Source organism: Paramisgurnus dabryanus, chromosome 20, assembly GCF_030506205.2.
Source record: "Paramisgurnus dabryanus chromosome 20, PD_genome_1.1, whole genome shotgun sequence".
Classification (NCBI taxonomy): domain Eukaryota; kingdom Metazoa; phylum Chordata; class Actinopteri; order Cypriniformes; family Cobitidae; genus Paramisgurnus; species Paramisgurnus dabryanus.
The window spans coordinates 35995345-36016135 of record NC_133356.1 but is presented as its reverse complement, the minus strand read 5'-3'; the positions used below and the strand labels follow the sequence as shown (position 1 = coordinate 36016135).

Here is a 20791-nt window from a genome sequence, read left to right as displayed (position 1 = left end):
CTTTATCCAGATCCACCTGCTGCTTCGCTCTGCTGCATCTGACAGTGCTCTGATGGCTTTCCTGAAGGCCTGCCCCCGAACTCCTACCCCCTTCAGGAGCCTGACTATGGATGTAGCCACAAATCCTCTGCAACCAACCTCTATCGGAAGTACCTGTGTATGCCAGCCTAGTTGTTTTGCCTCACAAGCTATATCGGTGTACTTCAGCTTTTTCGTTCGTACGCTTCTCCCACTGCAGCCTCCCATGGTACAGTCAGTTCCACGATTAACAGGGACTTCTTTGAAGTTGACCACAAAACAAGATCTGGCCTGAGCTTGGTGTTTAAAATCTCAGGTGGAAACTTGAGTTGCTGATCTAGTTCCACTTGCATTTTCCAATCCCGTCACCATCCAAGAAGGTCCTATCCACTTTTGTGGCTGGATTTGCTTGGTTACTTTGGCTGATGGTTGAGGGAGGGCATTAACGGAGGATCGTCTTCTTTCCAGAATGACTGCCTCCAGGTGTAACGACCTTGGGACAGACTGGTTTTGCAGCCGGTGAGGATGTGCCTGAGATTTGCTGGGGTTTGGCAGAGAGGGCATGCTGGATCATCACCAAACCACTGGTTCAGATTCTTAGGTGTAGGAAGAACATCGTAGGTGGCCCTTATGAGGAAGCTTATTTGGCTTCCTTCCATCTCCCAGATATCTCTCCACGTGATCTTATGGTGCTCCAGGTTTTCCCAGGTAGTCCACTGGCCCTGCTTGGCTTGTGCCACCGCCTTTGCGCATCTCTCTGCTTCCTGTTGATGCCGGATCTCAGCAACTACCAACTTTCTCCTCGGTAACACTTTATTTCGATAGTCCACTTTAGACATTTTACTAACTATAAGTAACTTTGCAACTACTTATCAACTACTTATCAACTACCAATCTTTAGATAATTAGTAAACTTAGTTGACATGTAGTTGCAAAGTTATTTATAGTTAGTAGAATGTCTAAAGTGGACTATCAAAATAAAGTGTAACCGAAATTTTTGCTTGAAGTGTTTAAGAAAAAAGAAATCTTATTTCACAATTTTTATTCTCACCCCATTGGCAGATAATTTTGCTTGTTTAAGGCCAATTTCACTTAAAGTGTATATTTTTTGTCTAAAAACTAGTATTATTTTCTTAGGTCATTGTGCTCATCAAGAAAAAACACCTTAATTTAAGACTTTTTAGATATTTCTATTGAAAACAAGACAAAAATACTTAGTAAGAAAGTCATTTTTTGCAGTGCATGCATTTATATTAAACTCGTTAAAATGTGATCGGAGGATATCCTGTCGTCCAGTTATATTAAACCTTTACAATGTGATCAGATTTTACCTGTCATGCAGTTATATTAAACCTTTACATGTCATCAGATGTTACCTGTTGTGCAGTTTTTTTTAAACCTTTACAATGTGATCAGATGATATCCATTCATGCAGTCATATTAAACCTTTACCTGTCATGCAGTTACATAAAACCTTTACAATGTGATCAGATGTTATCTGTCATGCAGTTACATTAAACCTTTACAGTGTGATCAGATCATATCCTGTCATGCAGTTATATTAAACCTTTACCTATCATGCAGTTACATAAAACCTTTACAATGTGATTAGATGATATCCTGTCATGCAGTTACGTGAAACCTTTACAATGTCATCAGATGATATCCTGTCAGGCATTTAAATAGACAGTGGTTCATGTAGGTTGTCTACAAATCGGAAGGTTTGTGGTTCAATCTCCGGTTCCACCTGACAAAATGTCGAGGTGTCCTTGAGCAGGACTCCTAACGAGCTGGATGGCGCTTTGCATGGCTGATGCCGCCGCCGGTGTATGAATGTGCAACTGATACGGTCATTACTCTTGTTTAGATGCTCAGGTCATCAGTTAACTATAGAAACGGGCAAATGGAGTAATACACCAGTTGTAGAAAGAATCTGTCATTATTGTAATTTAACAAAAATTTCTGTGATAGAAGATGAGAAGCACTTTTTGTATGTTTGTATTTTGTACATAGATTTACGTGAGAAATATTTAAGTTAACTTACTCTTGTAGGTGATGTCTGCAAAGATGTCTCAAATATTTGTGATTCTGTGTATGCATGGCGATTTGCACTGTATATATATCAAGGAATGAAAAAGAGATTGTCTGCCATGGTATAATATCTGGAATTTTGGGCCGAGAGGCCATATATTCTTGAAAATAAACCTTGATAAATCTTGGGGGGGGGGTTCTTGACAAACAAAACTTTTTATTACTTTAAATAATTCTTTATGCAAGTGCTTTACATAACAACAAACATAAATAAAAGTATTTCAACTAAATTAGTTAAATTTCTACACTGAAAAAAATTAGTCATTCAATTTACTCAATTTTTTTAAGATAAGTGGTTGCAATCAATTTTTTTAAGCTACATATTTATATTAATACAGAAAATATGTTACCATTTATTGGGCAAGAATTTGCACAACATATTGCATCAACAAACAGTTTTAATCATTTCATCAATTCAAACATTAACACATACTTAAAACCGAAACCACAGTGCACAAAAAATAGATGAGTCAGCCTGTCAGTAAAAAGGACTGACAACCATATTTACAAATATTTGTAAGACTGCTCACGCAGCAGCTTACAGTCGCAGCTGCATGAACAATTATTTTCACAATGGACTTTGATGTTATCATTGTACAACAGGTGTACGATTGTATAAATGTGAGTGCAGCAATGTTAAATGTGTACTTTTAGCTTATTTGTATGTTTTCACATGCTTTTAATGTATCTGTGTATTACAGAGCAAAGAACTAAATTTGTAAAGTACTTGGTTTACAGTGAATTTAGACCTAACAGTTCCAAATTTATTGTACAAATTCTTGGTGCTTAAGAGACTGGTTGCATTATGTGCTGCATTCTTACCAACAGTTACTTTATACAAGTTCACACATGCTCACATCTTTGCAGATGTAAGTTGTAATATTATATTGATGTTAAAACATTGAAATATAATGTAATGTTATATTTATGCCAAAAAATGTTTGTCTGATGCAGATGTATCCAGTGTTCGAATTATGTCAAAGCTTATGGGGGGCAGGGCCGGCGTCAAGGGGGGGCATTCGCGGGCAGTGCCCCCCCGAACAGGTTGTTGTGCCCCCCCTACAAAGTTTTTTATTAGTTTAATATATATCAAGAATAATTAAAATAAATTAAACATTGTATGTTTCATGACTTATAATGTAATCAAATGAGGAAAATATAGTTGATATATGTGTTCTTTAATTAAAATAGACCAGTTTCACTGATTGGATGTATTGCCACGTCTCACCCGTCTTACGTCTTTAGCATATGTGACTTGATACTATCAACGTGATTTTCGCGGCATTTTATGGATCGTGTAAAATATGGATATTAAAACATTTAGAACGAACCAGCACCGCCTGCTTCATCTTCATGCAAACACAGACTGGCTCAAACTCAGAGATTAGAGGTTGAGGTGGAATTTACAAATCTACAGGACACTGTTTTAAGGAAGTTTAATGTTCTTACACGCCGTCTTCAGCTATTTCAAAGGTAAGTTAGCGTTGTTTTAAATTACGTAAGCTTAAATGTGAAGTGTGGCTATAGACCGTTAACAGCATTACGACGTGATTATGGTAAAGCGGCTTTTTTTAAAGCTAGGACGCGGTGTACGCTGCGCTATGAAACCCGTTCATTTCAATGGCTTGCGCCGCGCGAGGGCGGTTTGTTGTTGCGTCGAGTACTTGCGCTCACGCCGCGGTAGAAGTTCAATAGTTTTGCTCATAATTTGTGGTCTTTTGCACTTTATACGGGAAATGAGCTGACAGTCTGTACCAGTTGTATGATTGTGTGCTTGCTGTATTTGTTGTTTTAATGTCTTGTTTTTCCAAGTTATTGTTGCTATTGCGTGCCCCCCGTTGGAAGCCGAGTCTGTCAATTCCTCCAGAAAACAGCAGGAGGCGCACTTGCGAGTTTATATTTATTTCAGACAGAAATCATTTGAATTTGTTTATTGCAAGATTGGAACAAATAATGGACAGTAGCCTATTGCTTTGTGACAGGGCAACATGAGAATTTTAAATTAATGTTGTATTTTAATTTTAATAAAAAAATATATTTTTGTGTTTTATGGGGGTCCCTCGAGGCTTATAGCAGGTCTGGGACCCCAGACCCCCTTCAATTCGAACACTGGATGTATCACAAATTTGTACCTCCTTGCCAAACAGGTGTTTAAAGCTTAATGTTTTGCAATGTACTGATATTCTTTTTCTGCTTAAAGATTTGTTTTACTTCCAAGGTTTGCCAGTTTTAGGATATTCAAAGACAACTGTGTGGCTGTGAGTTTATTATATGCATAACTTTTACATTCTCCATATCCATGTTTAATAGATAATACAAGAAAAAAAGTTTATTTTTCATTGTCAGCTGGACTTTTTTGAGGTGCACAAGGAAAATCTAGAGGGAAGGGGATGGGCTAAGCCCCCAGATCCAGCCTTGATAACAAATGAGTAAAATCGAACAATTAACTATCCATTGGCTAATTAAAGACATTTTTAGATGCCTGGTGTGAAATTTGTTCCCATTATTCAGTGTTTTACTGTGGAGAGCTTAAGATGGAACAAATTAATAACTACCAAATTCACATCTAACAAAAATAGTTGGCATCACTGCAAAGAATCCTTTATGAAACCGTTACATTTAAGAGTGAAAACATGGGAAAGGCCTTTCCAATGCTTTATTTAACCCGAACTGATGGATAAGCTTATTAATAAAACTTTAAAATTAAAAAATTAGGTAATTTTTCAACTGCAGGTCAAGGAATACCCCTGCTTAAAATTTTTAAAGTGCCCATATTATGAAAAACTCACTTTTTCTGGGTTTTGGGGTGTTCTTTTGTGTCTCTGTTTTGAGTGAGATACAGGTTTCTGAATGTCCTCTGCCTTGAGTCTCAGATTGCACGGTTTTAAAATCAGCTCCGTTGTGATGTAACTAGCCTTGCCGTCACATTCCTTTTGAATTTTTTCGCGATCGTTATATCAATACAAAATGTAAGAAGTCACGTTTATATTTTGCGTGTTGTCATCTGGACTTCTGTCACAAAATACTACATTTATGATGCTAGAGCAGCGTAGTTTCTCCTGCAAAGCCAGTGACTAGCTACCGTACTTTTCGAAAGTTAAAAGATATATTTAACTGCTTTATTTTACAATTCTACATGAACTTACTAAGTAATAGTGTTTTGCAAAACTAACCAGGACCAGGCCTTACCAACCCGGCTTTTCCAACCAGCCTAATGTACCCCCAAGTCTCTTATCACTTTCCCAAGATACGGTGTCATGAGTAATTCGGTCCCCCCGGGCAATTCGGACTCCCCTAGGACCCCGATTGGTACCTAGCACTAATGCCTGCTCAAAAATGTGTGATTGCGATATCTCGTCTGCGTAAGCGGTCTAGCAAGCTAATTACGTGGTACAAAATAGTAGCATAAAATTTTTTTAAGATAAAAGTTAACCAAAAAATTATATAATAAACTAATATTCATGTTGCAGACACATCAGTACTTTTGTGTCATCATCTGCTTTACAAAAACCATACTTTTATTTTTACAAATTAAAAATTTACATACCTTACGGAATATATTTTTTCAATAGTAAAAGTGTAGTAATCATGGCTTATAAATTATAATTTAAATGTGTGATTCAATTATGTAGTAATCATGTTTTGTATAAGTAATTAATAAGTAAGTAATTGTAGAAGTAGTCGACAGTAAAAAGTAGAAATGGTACAGAATATAATATCTAAATAATATGACACAAGCAATGTGTAGATCTCCCACCTATAGCCTCATTTATATACTACTATATGAAACATCATTTAAAAGACATCAATTGTAATTTTAACAACGTTCAAACTACATAAATCATAACGCGATTTTGTAGGAATTGTAATAAGGCGCTAAGAAAACTACCCATGAGGAGTTTTTCCAGCCAATGGAATCTCGCGGGGTCCTAGGGGAGTCCGAATTGCTCGGGGGGACCGAATTGCTCATGACAACGGCGAACCTCCCGCTAGCTTCTAGCAATTAGCATGCTGTCCACAAGCAGTATACATCCCCCGCCGGGTCTTAAATAATCGTTTGAAAATGTTTTATAACTGGAATTTGTTAGCATTGTCCAGGGCAAACGAGTTGTTGAGACTGCTACATCTCAATTTACCCTGGAATTATTATGTGTCTTGAGTTTCTTCTCCTGGATTGTACTTATTAGTGATACTTTTATGCTTGATTTGTCTGTTGGCAATACATAAACCGTTAGTAATAATTTGTAATATATAAAAATAATAATACAGTCTTTACTGCTCGCGATACCATTGCGCATGCTCGCACATGACATTAGTAGTGGGGCGTCATCAAAGGAGCAGCAGCTCATAAATATGTAAGACTAGCTCAAAACGGCACAATCTAAAATGCACTAAAACAGAGGCTACTAAAGATGGGTAACAATCTTTTCCTACAAGCTATTTCGAGCAAACAACTTTTAAAACATGCTTTATGGAACTCATACACCTATTTAACTTGTAGAAAAGCAGTCATAAGATGGGCACTTTAAAAAGCGATGTCACTTAAAAGATGTTAGAAAAACCCCATGTGTTCCATTTTTGCCTTTTACCTTTAAATGTTTTAAATGTTAAAAAGTTTAAAATCACTTCAAACAAAGAATGCATATTCTCTTCTGTCATATATGTAGATACTAAGATGTATATATCATTTTTTTATAATATTGTTTTATTATACTTCACAAAGAAAACATTTTGGGTAAATAAAATAAGTGCAAAATACGTTTTTAATGCATTAAAACATTACGTAATGTGTGGTAGGTAGTAAGTGTTAGGGGAATGTCACTAAAAACACAACACCTAATAACACCTCACAACCAGCAAAAATGTACACTTAACTCGGACTGGACAAACAAGTCGAAAACTATAAGAAAGGTGTGTTGTTTGTCTGTTTGCATGCATGCATGCATGAGACATCAATATATTATACATTTTGGCTACCCTCATCATCTCAAACACCTCTTGTTTCTTATCCTTTTTTCATACCCCTTTCCCTTCACTGGTCTGGGAGGGAGATCAATCTATATTTGCAAGAGTGTCGTTTATCTCTTCTTCACTGGGACTGGGCTCTGGCCCCACACCTTCTGTTTTGGACAACTCATCAAGCAGCTCTTTTCCTGCCTCTCCAGCCTGAGACGCCCACAGCACAGCTCCCTGTTTCAGGCCAATAGAGTGAAGCAGTTTGGCATAGTTGACAAAGACTGCACCTATGAGCTTATGTGGAAACGGCTTGGTTAAGGAAGAGCACTGCCAATAAGAATATGATGTTTTGGATAAATATTAGAGCTAATACAAAAATGATTACTGATATATTTATAAATTTCAAACAAATGTCATTTTTAAACAAATGTTGCAACTGGGTGATTTTTAGATGTAAAATGTCAGTCCCTCTTAAGTTCACATACAATGTTACCTTTCATATTAAGGACACTTATTTTTTATTTACAAACATTTTTAATGCTGTATAAAATAATATTTTTTAAACATGAAACAAAACATTTGCAAATGCTTGAAATGCTTTTATTATTTTCATTCTTTTTCAGTGTTGTTGCCATATAAAGGACTAGTCATTTTATACAAATTGCTAAAAATCTTAAGCTTATATCACAGTTCAACAAAATTATGATTTGCTAGTGGGTGGTTTAAGTGGCATAGGGTGATTTTATTATAGAGAGTTTTTGATTGGAGAAATGAATACATGCCCCTATAGTACATTATATACAATATGCCATCCCTGTTCTTGTTTTTTTCCCGAAAAATAGAAACTGTATTTTACTGAGCGAACTTTGATGACAGCATTAATATAAAAAAGCCATAGTATTACGTAAATGAAGTTACATTATTTAGAGAATTTGTAATATTACAGGAAAAACATCAAAGTAAGAAGCCTATCAATGTGAGAAAAGGATTTTAAAGATTTGGTAAAATCCTACTTAAGGATAAGATTTAGCAAAAAAGAAATCTTTAGTCTCTTTACAATTTATAATAATTTGTTACTGGTACATAGTTAATTTTTGCTCTTAAAACATTAGTACAAGTAACAGATTGTTACTATATACATAACACATTTAAATAGACCTATACATTTATGTTTGTAGTTTCAAGCCTTGCTTGTCTAAAAATTATTTAAACTTAATTGGTTAATTGGAGCATGGCAATACCAATTCCAGATTTTGATTCTTAGGGAACCCACAAATACAATGTATACAGTACCTGTACAGCACCTTAGCACCTGCAAGTGTCTGCCAAATGGAAAAATGTAGAAGACCTTAAAGCTAACAAACAGAACAAATGTATTCAAACAAATGGTATGCATCATTTACATTTGTAAGAAATTATGTATAAATACTCAAGCATTTTCGCCTTTGAGTCTTTAAACATGCTTTCAAAAGAAAGAGAAATACTTTCAAAGGATATTAACATCGTCATTGACCTCCATCACTCCGTATTTCAAACAGGCGTCGATAAAGAGTGCAGCACGGTCAAAATATCTCATGCTGCAAGGAAATTCAAAGAAAATCAAAATCAGAGACACATCTAATCCTGTACATGCAAATGATAAAATTTACAGAACATCTGGTTTTATTTCAAGAAAAAACATATAATCAAGAACGTAGGAACCACGCAAAAAATTATACCGCAAAGGAGAAAAATATCTTATTTTGAAATCTTTAACTTGCATGCTTTTATTTTGAAAATTTGCGACAGGTCGTCAGAGGTTAGGATGAAAAGACAGCAGCAGCTCAGTTTAAGTGTTGTTAAGTTCTTTCTCATGGTGAAGAAAAGAAAGAAAGAATATGGGAGCTGGTAATAATTTTGTCCAGGAGGATAATTATATTTTCTGTCTAACGTTAGACCATGGATTAAAGTTTTCTGTCGCACAACGGATTTCTGCCAATTGCAAAATTCTTAAATTCACTTTTCATAAAGACGACTTGTGAAACACTCCGGGTTTTCTGATTGTAGCATGTTAAACTGAGGTATTACTTAAAACATGGACATACTTTTAATGCAGGAAGGCTCTGATGTATCAGAGGTCAATAAAGGTGTAAAAGACAGATGGAGATTCACATGGCTCAGCGAAATGGGGAAGATTGGCAAGCATTTTAGTTCAGGGGATAAAAAAATTAAACAAAACATACAATTCAAGAAAACATACAGAGGAGACTGCTATCGAAATGCTCTCGCGGTACTTTGATGTCATCTGCCTGTTGTTTCCAGCAGTGCTGATCACGACACATAAGAATGATCACCTGTCATCCATGATCAATGGCATGAACGATCAATTGCGGGAGGCAAGATGGCGCCAGTGTGGAGTTCTCTGTATGGATTATATTTGTCTTGTTTGTGTCTTCGTTCGCACATAAAGTTACTACAGTGCTTGCTTATGATCGCTCAGTTCTTCTTAATTTATGATGGTCGGTAGGAACTGTTTCTGATTTTAATCACGGAGGTTTTAAGACCTATGAACCCCCGTTCCTCTCTTTGTTGCTCTACTGTGAGAGTCATCGGAGGAGGAAGACAGGGATCACGCAGCGGTGTGTTGATACGCGTGAGGAGGTACCTCCACGCATCTTCGCCTCAAGGTCGGAGTCTTGTGGTCTCTCGGAGTTTGCCGTTCAGTTGTGACCGCGGCCGCATTTCGTATTAATGGTCTCTCAAGCGTGACGCTGGGCCTGTTTATCCGAAACAACTAGGATCAGTGCTCTCATTAAGGAGTACTTCTCCTAGACTACGCGTCCGCAGAAGAGGAGTAAACCGCTGTAACCTTCGTTTATTGGATTATTCTTCATTGTCGTAATCTCAACATCCTACAACATCTTATCACCGATCTACTCATCACGAAACGGACTCCACTGAAGTGAAGATGGCGCTGTTAAACGTAAGATCAATTTCAAACAAGACATTTGCAATTAATGAACAAATTTTATCTCATGAGTTGGACCTTCTGTTTATGACTGCGACATGGCTAAGTGCCGGTGAACTTGGTCCACTCTCTGAAACTTGTCCTAAAGACTATAACTTTTTTAACACGCCAAGGTCAGTTGGCCATGGTGGGGGCTTAGCTACTATTTATAGAAATAATTTAAATTGCCGTCTACTCACCTCAGTTTTGAAGTTCAGATATTTAAGATGGATGGCTGTAATCCACTGCTATGCTTACTTGTTTATAGACCCCCCAGGTATAATAAGGATTTTATAAGTGAGTTTCCATATCTTTTATCATCTGTCGTGCCACATGCCGATAGACTCCTGATACTGGGAGATTTTAACATACATGTTTGCTGTCCATCAAAGCCCATGGTCAAAGAGTTTCTTCAAATTATTGACACTTTTAATCTTACACAATCTGTTGTTGGTCCCACTCATAACCAAGGGTTACTTGATTTGGTGTTATCCTGTGGTTTTTTAGTAAATGGTATCAAATAATTTTTTTTGGTCAGATCATAAGTCCATTATTTTTAACATAGCTGTTTCTAGTCTCGTAGCACGTACCGCATCGGTTGGTCGGTATGTTCGTTTTTTAACTCATCTACATCGGAACAATTCTTAGATGCCTATATTACTTCCCCAATAACCTATGTTATAGAGTTTAATTGTCTCATTTAGTGAATAAGTTTAATGGTCTATGTTCAAATATACTGGATGCAGTCGCACCTTTTAAATTACAAAGACCTAGAAGCTGTTGGTTTAACCTTGGTTTAACTCTTTCACCGCCAGCGTTTTTAAAAAAAGTTGCCAGCCAGCGGCCAGCGTTTTTTCATGATTTTCACCAAAGTTTAATGCCTTCCAGAAAATGTTCTTCTTTAAATATATAAACATACAATATACCAAATGAAAGAACAGACCCTCTGCTTTCAAAAAAAAAAAAAAACGTTTCATCCTACCTTTAGTGGTTCTTTTGTAATCAGCTTCTGAATATGGGTAGGTTTTTGCCAAAACACCACATTTTGAGCAAAAAGCAGAGATAATTCAATTTTTGTGACGGACTTTTCATAGAGATCCCATTCAGAGCGATCTTTAAAACAGACACGGACATGCAGCCGCTTGCCATAGGGCAATACTTCCGGGTTTAAAAAGTTGCGCAACCTGGTGGATAATAGCGGTATTGCGGAAAGACGGAAAATCTTGTCATTGGCGGGGAAGCGTTTTCTCTTAATTGACGAGATATCTCATGCATTGTCCCCTCCTTTTTAGACATCCCTCTGTCCACCTTCAATTCTACACAATTTTCCAAATTTACTCCAGTGTCTCACAGTTATATGGTGGAAATTATTCATAAAATGAAGCCCATCTCTTGTTCGTTGGATGTCATTCCTACTTGTCTCTTATTAGAGACACTTGACACTATTTGTCCTAATCTACTCTCAATAATTAATAGTAGTCTAATTAGTGGAATAGTTGCATCCTATTTTAAGCATGCCACCATACAGCCATTACTTAAAAAAACAAATCTTGATCAGACAATCTTAAAAAATTACTGTCCAATTTCTAAATTGCCGTTTTTATAAGTTTTGGAGAAGGTTGTTTTTAATCAGTTTTCGTCTTTTTTTTACTGGAAAATGGTTGTTTTGATAAATATCTGTCTGTTTTCAGACCTCAACACAGTACAGAATCTGCATTGTTAAAAGTTTTAAATGATTTACTGTTGATTGTTGACTCTGCCAAGTGTGCTGTTTTAATTTTATTGGACCTTAGTGTGGCATTCGATACTCTTGATCATGGTATTCTTATAAAACGCAAACAGCTTATTGGAATACAGGGACATGTTTTAGATTGGTTTGTTTCCTATTTAAAGGATCGAACCTTCTCCATACAGACTGAAAAATATAAATAATCATGTGCACCAGTTTTGTATGGGGTTCGACAGGGCTCAATTTTGGGTCCTGTTTTATTTTCCTTATACATGCTTCCTCTGTATGCTATATTTCAGAAGCATCATGTCTCATACCACTGTTACGCAGATGATACTCAGTGTTATGTCCCCTTGCATCCAACGGATGTTTCTAGTTTATAGTTTTGTATGATTGTATGAGGGATGTAAAAGAGTGGATATCTGATAATTTAAAGCTGTTAATTAACAAACTATTAATAAACCTATCATATGTTGTAGGCATAAAGTTATAAATAGGAGATTAGCTATCTTTTTGACAAATGGCTTAAATCAATTCACTGTATATTCACACAAAACCATACCCGCACTGTTGCTGTAGCCTGTATTTTATAGTGACAGTTGGCAACCTTTTATATATATATAGACTTCAATATTATTGCATTAATGGCAAAAAATGTATCTCAAAATGCATCAGATGGATGCTTTTAAATATGGAATTTTCAAAATTCTCTTTCGGGGAGCACGACCCCAGACCCCCCTAGAGCGGTAATATCCTTTTCATCGTTTTCATCCCTGGCCATTTTCATGCCTAAATAAAGTAGAGCATACTGATGACTTAGTAGATACAGTGGTGGGCATCATAAGGAGGTAATTTTCCTTACTGTTCCTTATGGTTTTTTGCTAGTTTCAGCCCAGCGCAGATATAGTTTTCATGTTCAGCACCACGTTGTTTAAATAGTAAATGCATTTTTGCACGCATGGCTTTTAAAGGGGATGGGAGATGAGACTCTCATTGGCAGTGATGGGCAATAATGCATTAGAAGTAACGAGCTACTGCAATCAGATTACTTTTTTGAAGTAACAAGTAAAGTAAGGGATTACAATTGCAAAAACAGTAATCAGATTACTGTTACTACCCAGTGGCGTGTTTAACCACCACGCAAACCACGCAATTGCCTAGGGCCTCGCGGGCTTGCGGGGCCCTCTACTGACCACAAGGTGTGCGAAAGTATGTTACGTTTATTCAGACCCAAATCTAAGGCACGAATAAAGCACGCGCGAGCAAGAGATGTGCAAGTATACACGCAGAATAATATATGCACATTATAATATATGCACGCATCCTCGCGAGGGCACATATAGTATGGGAAGCCGAACTCATCAAAAGAAGGACGAAAATGCGCCACTCGAGTGATCTGCTCTGCGCGAACCAATTATATGCGCGGCTATGGCGTTTAATCAGACCCAAAAGTCACGCGCACAAAAACCACGCGTCCTCGCGAGCGCGCAGATGAGCGAACTCCACGGGACAACGCACCTCTGCACAGCGCGCACAAAAGCAGCCACACAAGTGCTGGAATGAGCGCTCGCTCGACTCTCTGTGCTCTCGTAACTGCACAACATTCACTCGATGGTCAAGTTTACTTTAAAGACTTTGGGCTTCACACCTGTGATTGGTGGTTTGGTTTGATCGGTGACACGCATCTTTTGTTCCACACTCGTACAGGTATAAACATGATAAAGACACCACGCAGGGGTTTAAATCATGTCTAAAATACATAAATCATATTCTGTATCTCATCATTGTCATTAAAATCTCATCTTTAGTGTATGTCTAGTCTATATGCTTGTTGTATCTCACAGTAAGTTTGTTTTTACAATATGAACATGAGAGCTATGTGATTCCCATCCATAAATTCAAGCAATAACCAACTTACAATGTTGTTTGCTGGTGTTTGTTAGTTCAGTTTGTTAGATCAGTAACAAATAATAATCTAATGCTTCCTCTTTTTCCTGATTTAGTTTTTTTAGTAAGATGTAAGACACTGTAGTTGCAGTATTAATTACATTGTTTTAAATACATATATCTCACTTAATTCTATATACTGAATATTTTTGTTGTGCAATTCAATTGAAAAACCTTGGGCAATGCTGGGACATGGGGGGCCTTGGTGCTTGGACTTTGCATAGGGCCCCCAAAATGGTAAACACGCCACTATTACTTCCCCATAAACATGATACATTACTGCATTATTTAACCTTGATTTTGTTTTGTGAGACTGTCTCATGTCTTGAGTCGAGTGACAATGACTAATGACTCCGCGCCGTCAGTCAGTGTAGTGTTGAACATGAAGAGACAACATGGAGCGCGGAAGAGAACAACCATGCAGCGTTTAATGCTTGGAAGTACCGACATTACTGAGTTTAACTCAGTTAAAAGTGATAAAAACATCAGTGTCCGCTGTACACTCTGCGCGAGAATAAAACTTTTATCTAGAGCGAAAAATTCCACCTCAAATCTGAGCAAACACTTAGAAAGCCGGCACAGGAATGTGAAACTTACTGAAAAAAAAACATGAACCCCCAGCTGACATGAGGGCTGGGGCTCCATCTCATATATAGTCCTCAGATTGCATATTAAATTCTATTACAAGACGTTCACGCGAAATCTGATGTAAACAACAGACTTTATATCTATATTTTTTGGATTATACGCATTTGTGGACAAAAATGGTCACTGGATGTATTATATTAGACTGTTTTCATGGGTTATTCACACATCTGAAACAGACTGGATTCGACTCGCTAACGTTATATCAACACAAGGTAAGAAGTCCCATTTGTCCAGTTGTCATCTGGACTTCTGTCTCAAAATACTACATTTATGATGCCAGAGCATCTGTATCTCAAAACAGAGACCATACACTGATACTAAACCCGTAGACATTTTAAACAATGTAATGTTAATAATATTAATGTTTGTAAACAGAAGGCTATATAGATGTTGTTAGCAGCGTTAAAAAAACAGATGTCATCACGCCCACGAATTAGTGCCGGGAGGTTAAGGCGGAATGCACAATGTTTGAAAAGCAATGTTGACATTTGAAATCACCGAAACATACATGCCCCTACCCCAATACAATCTGGACCTTCTTTTGATAGACCTGCCCCACACATACGCAACCCCGGCAAGGATGTCGGTTAGTAGACACGACCCTTACTGCTGATTGGCTACAAATGTGTTTTGGTAGTCAGCCTGACTCCCTTTTTCAAAGCGTTTTTCAAACATTGTGCCCTCCTATGGAATACATTTCCTGCCTAATGTATTGAGGTCACGGATCAAAAAATAATATGCATGAATAAAATAATAATAAGCGCAAATCAGAACTTTAAACAGATTTAACGTTATATTCCACAAAACTGAAAAACGAATGCAAAGTTATCCAAATTGCATTCAAAATGACGTTTGCTTTGTTTATATTTTTCTTTTTTTTTCTTCTCTTTAATATATTCTGCTCATATAAAAAAAATTGTATGCTTGTGCTGTTTTTCCCTTGCTCTTATTTCCACAATCTGCGCTTGCATTTTCAAAAGTTGCCGTTAGAGTTTCATGCAAATCAGGGCAGACTTTAAGTGTTGCCATTGGTCCGCTAGTTTTAGATTGACAGCTCCTCCTCTAGCCAATCAGTCGAAGAGAGGGTGTTGACGTCAAAGCTGCAACTCAAAAGCTGGTGATCGTGCAGGTGAAGATGGATAACTGTCAGATGGGCTTTGATAATTTCAGATAACTTTTTGTTTATTCACAGGTAGTGAAGTATAAATGTACAGTTTCTTTAAGTATAATTATTGGCATTTATAGTGTCAGTTTTGAGAGAAAATGTAATTTTTTTTTACTGTTATTGAGCTTATTTAAACTTAGCGGTTAGCGCTTAAGAAAGTGTATTTACCTCAAAGTTTACTTCAGTAATATTACCTTTATTTAAGTAATAATAGTACAGTTTGCATATCAATCCTGCTTCTTTATATGTTTATTCATGAATTTATGCTGTTATGTGAAGTCATGAGAGCTATATTTATTGTAATACGAGACATTAAATGCCGTTATATGAATACTTTTGCTTTTAATGTGCTCACTCACAGTGGCATTTTTGTGCTGGATTTAAATGCATGTTTATATATTTGTTTTTACGTTTATATTGCAAACTTTTTGGCACAATATAACGTGGTCTTATTGCAACAGGTCCTATAAAACGGTACACTGTACACGTGCCTTCCCGTGTACAGTTTGAAACACATGTAGCCTTTCTACAACCCTGCCTGTCGCCTTAGTAATCCCTCGGATGAGACGTTAAACCGAGGTCCTGACTCTCTGTGGTCATTAAAAATCCCAGGATGTCCTTCGAAAAAGAGTAGGGGTGTGCCCCGGCATCCTGGCCAAACTTGCCCATTGGCCTACTAATCATCCCTCATACTAATTGGCTATATCACTCTGTCTCCTCTCCACTAATAAGCTGGTGTGTGGTGAGCGTTCTGGCGCAATATGGCTGCCGTCGCATCATCCAGGTGGATGCTGCACATTGGTGGTGGTTGAGGAGATTTCCCCCGTTCATATGTAAAGCGCTTTGAGTACTGAGAAAAGCGCTATATAAATGTAAGGAATTATTATTATTATTATTATTATTATTATTATTAATATATGTGGAGATAAATAAACCTTTGCACTAAATCTGGCTACTTTGATCCAGTTCTGTAGTGCCCCAGCTGTGTTTACCTCCGCTTCACAAATGCAGAAGTGTGAAAAGGGTTAATATTTTCAGATCTATCAGGTGTTCTAATCATTTTGGCGACCAATGTAAGTAGTAGTAAAATACTTCAATAATTTATACTTCTGGATTAAACCACAAAACCCAACAGAGTGAGCAAAAACAATGTTTAAAGTTAGGACTCCTAAACATTAGATAATTCACCCTTTAAAGCAAAGTTTTAATTAAGCAGAGTATGTCAAAATTATTATCCGTCATCATTTCAATAACATTAACATAATTTCATTGTTAATGAAATGATGACGAATAATTTTGACATAAGCCCTATTTGGACGGGATTAGTTTTACAAGGGGACCTCTGAAAAAAATCGAGCTTCTCAGAGGTCCTCTGTGTTTTTAATCCCGTCCGAATCGGCCATGTCTGTGTTTTTCTCTGACGACCTCCGTAAGAATTCCAGAGCAATTTACCTACTGTTTTTTGCCGAACTCAGAGGTCCTCTGAGAAATTTAATCCCGTCCCGATGCAAATGTCTGTTTACCCGCAATATCTTTTGAAAACGCGGTTCATTTCGTGTATACAAAGAGAAACTGAGAACCTCTGTATTGTGTGGAACTACTATTTGATTGCTGATAGCGCACGTCTTAATTTTCTGTTTGTACATTGTTTGCTCTATTGTTGAGCAAATTGTTTGTACATTGTTGTACATGGGTGTGCTTGTGTCTTTTTAAAGATGTCATTCCACCCATGTGTTTCTGGATGCAGTTGAGATTTGGCCTGGGATGGTCAAAATAGCTGAGGCACTGTTTATAGGTGAGATACGATCCCACTGCAAACTGGACACTTGTGCCCCGCCCAGGTGCCACATTGCGTGTGCATCTGTAGTACCATTGGTCCTGCTGGTTTGGTGTGTGGGAGCGTGGTTAACAATTCCCTGCCAACGTCACAGTCAGTCTCGGCTATGCAATTCAATTCGCCCGGTGTCCTCCCAAGTTCAAGGGCATGTACTTCACTGCAATAAAAAACTTTAGAAGCTCATGTCTTGCATGCGGAGAACGCAAGAGCAGTTGTGTGAACACAGGGACCTGGTGCTCAGGCACCTCACCTGACTGGATCTTTTGGTCAACAGGGAGAACTTGCCACTGTGCAGCAGATCACTTAATTTTTTATGGAACTGGACTAGATTTCGCAGACAGCACACCTTATGGAGGAGCGTGTTCAGTTGATGATTCATTCAAATGCAGGACAGTGGGGGCCCACTGAAATTATTTTAGAGGCTCCTGGGGCATATGGCAGCTGCTGAGGCAGCAGTAGCACCACTCGGGCTGCTCCATTTGAAAACGCTTTAGCATTGGCTGCATGGCTAAGTGCCAGAGATGGCCGTGGCTGCGCGGCACTCACCGAGTGAACATCACACCAGCCTGTCTGTGAACCTTTACCCCATAGTCGGAACCCTTGCTTTGGACCGATTTACCCTTAGAACAGGTGTCCAGGCATACTCTTGTATTCATGGATGCCCCTCGCATATTTTCACAGACATTGTGCAAAGTCATGGAGGGTGAGAAGCAGGTCACGCAAGTAGCACCCTACTGAACCAACCGGACCTGGTTCCTAAAACTTTTACTTCTTGCGACAGCCCCTCCCTAGTGGATTCCTAGTTTAGCGCTGGGCCTGTGTTTGTTTGTATTTTTGTTAAGTGGGTGTGGTCCAGAGTATGTGAGCATTGTGTAGTGGGAGTTGAGCGAGGAGTGGCGTGATTTTGTTCCAAATGCTCAATCACAAGAAAGATCCAAAAACACTGTGGGACAAGGGAGGGGCACTGAAAATGTTTCTAAACATATATTTTGGCCCCAATTAGGGTTAGCATTTGTTTTGTATTGTTTAACTACACAAACATTAATATAATATCATGTTATTTTTTATGTTTTTCATTATATTTTACTGACCCCCTCGTGATTTCCGCCTTATTCATAAGTTATTAATAAGAAAAGTTAAAGGCTCTCTAAGCGAATTCACACGTTTTAGACCATAAAACATTTTTTGTTACATACAGCACACATCTCCTCACTATCTGCTTGCTGCCTGTCCGCTGATCAAACTGTAAAAAACCGCGATCTCTGTAGACAGCCCAGGCTCTACAAACTTCAATATAAACACAGTGGCCAAACCTGCACCACAAAACAAAGTGTTCCAGCCAATAAACGCCAAGAAGGATTTGGGGGTTGGGTTTGGGCGCATTCATGAAAGCACGGAAGGGAGGGGAGGGGGAGAAGTTAACTACGCTCAGTTTGTTTGAAAACACATTTCAAAAATCAACACACCGATTCGCTTAGAACGCCTTTAAAGAAAGACAGAAATAAAAAGTTTCTGAAATACTACAGTGCAAGCGGGGAAAATACAAAAATACTATTTTAAAAGGTAATGATGACAAAGAAGAACGCGAGTGGGGGAAGGTAATTACAACATCAAAAGATTCCTTGTGTAATCTTAAAAGGCACGTGTCAAGAAAACACGAGTTTTCTGCTTACACTTGGAAAGAAAATCTAAAGGTCGGTATTTATACAGCTTTAATAACCTAAACCACCAACACAGAAAAAAAGAAAAAGTCTAATAATAATTTGCGGCATTTACCTTGATACAGCGCGGTCCGTGACACACTTATGCCATATGCTTTATTAGAGTTGAACAATAAATTGCGCATTCTGCTACAGAGCTGCAATGGACTCTGATATTTTAATGAGCCAATGAGGTTGGTGTTGTTTCAAAAGAGAATTAAAATTTACAATGGAGCGAACGCGGAGCGAGGCGTTCCTACGGAAGGCGTGGGGAAGGGAGCGAGGAGTGGAATATTGTACATCCGGAGCTTGAGCAAAGTTATTATGAAATGCTTTGAGTGCGGAGGGCAAATTCTTGCAACGATGTGACTGCACCTGACCGAGCGGCTTCTTTTGTGTTCTTATGATGTGTTAACATTCATGCAGACCTTCATTTTACAGTCCTATTCCATGCACTCTTCACTACTGACGTTCACATACTGATTAGAGATTGTTTGGTTATCTTTTGTTAAATTTATTTAGTTAAATAAAATAACTTCTTTTTCTATTTACCCGTCTGTGTTGCCTCTTGTAATGTTGCACCCACGAGCCGGTTGTAACATATGGGGGCTCGCCGTTCGTTTCTTTTAAGAGGCACATGGTGATGATGATGAAGCTTTATTTGTCATTGTACAAGTACAACGAAATTACAGCCATCAATCTGCCCATACATACACTACATAAAAAACAAGGGGGTAGACAGAACAGGTCGACAGAGCATTGAGAAGAAATACAGCATTACATGAGGGAGGGGAGGAGAAAAAAACAAACCCCCAGACTATGCTGCAAAGGGAGTACAGTCTGGGAACAGGGAAAAAACACCTCAGCAACATAAGCACATAGTACACCTTACATCATGAACAACACAACTTGCAACACGTAAGGGGGGAATGGGGGTGGAGATAGCCCAGCAAGGCAAGCAGCCATCTGGTCCTGCAGCCATATTCGGCGCTGATCACAGACCCGTCTGTCAGGCTGGGGGGTACAAAGCAGCGAAGGCGAAGGATTTTGGTACTGGGAGGTGATTGCATATTTATATGTGTGTGTAAGAGTTCGTGTGTGTAGGCCTTGAGAGAGTCGCTACCCGGCATCCAAATCTCGGTGCCTCAGTCCACAGCAAATTGCCATGGAGACAACCTTGATTAGGTCCAAACAGAGTCAACAATCGTCAGGTGTCTGTGGGAGAGGGGGTAGGGAATGCAAGAGCGTCTCGCTGCAGTGCTCGTCCGCGGGGGAGTTGTTGTTCCAACAGCGGCCTTGGCCGAGGCCTGTGCTGGATAAGGGGGGCCAAAAGCAGATAAGATTGGAATTATTTGGTCTTCGGGCGAGTAGCCACATGCCTTTATACAACTACTCTCTTAGTCCATTCTGGTCCATCAGCTTTTTTAAATCCGTGAGCATCTCCATGATGTTATCCATATTGCGGGTCATTTCCAAGTTGTTATCAAAAATGCGGTTAATAGTCCCAGCCTGAGTGCTGACCGCTCTGCCCACTGCTTTAATCATCCAGGGCAGCTTTTTTGGGCTTTGGACAGCTGTCACAGTCTTCTTAATTTCATGATAAACCAGGGCAATGCCTAATCCAGTCAGCAAACCCCATCCGAATAGATAGATATCTTCAATGTCGTCCACGGAAAGAACCGCCAGACACACGACCCGCCACCTCCCCCATGTG

General features: G+C 38.4%; 1 protein-coding gene across 1 annotated transcript in view; it reads right to left on the bottom strand.

The window, feature by feature from the left end:
- Window positions 1-2489: 2489 nt before the first annotated feature.
- wdr11 (WD repeat domain 11) overlaps window positions 2490-20791 on the bottom strand; it is a 347647-nt gene continuing 329345 nt past the window's right edge. Inside the window, exons 28-29 of the mRNA XM_073812844.1 lie at window positions 8563-8642; window positions 2490-7364 (exon numbers count right to left, since the gene is read on the bottom strand). Of these exons, the coding sequence (XP_073668945.1) occupies window positions 7162-7364; window positions 8563-8642 (283 nt within the window). The 3' untranslated portion in view covers window positions 2490-7161. The remainder of the gene's footprint in view (window positions 7365-8562; window positions 8643-20791) is intronic.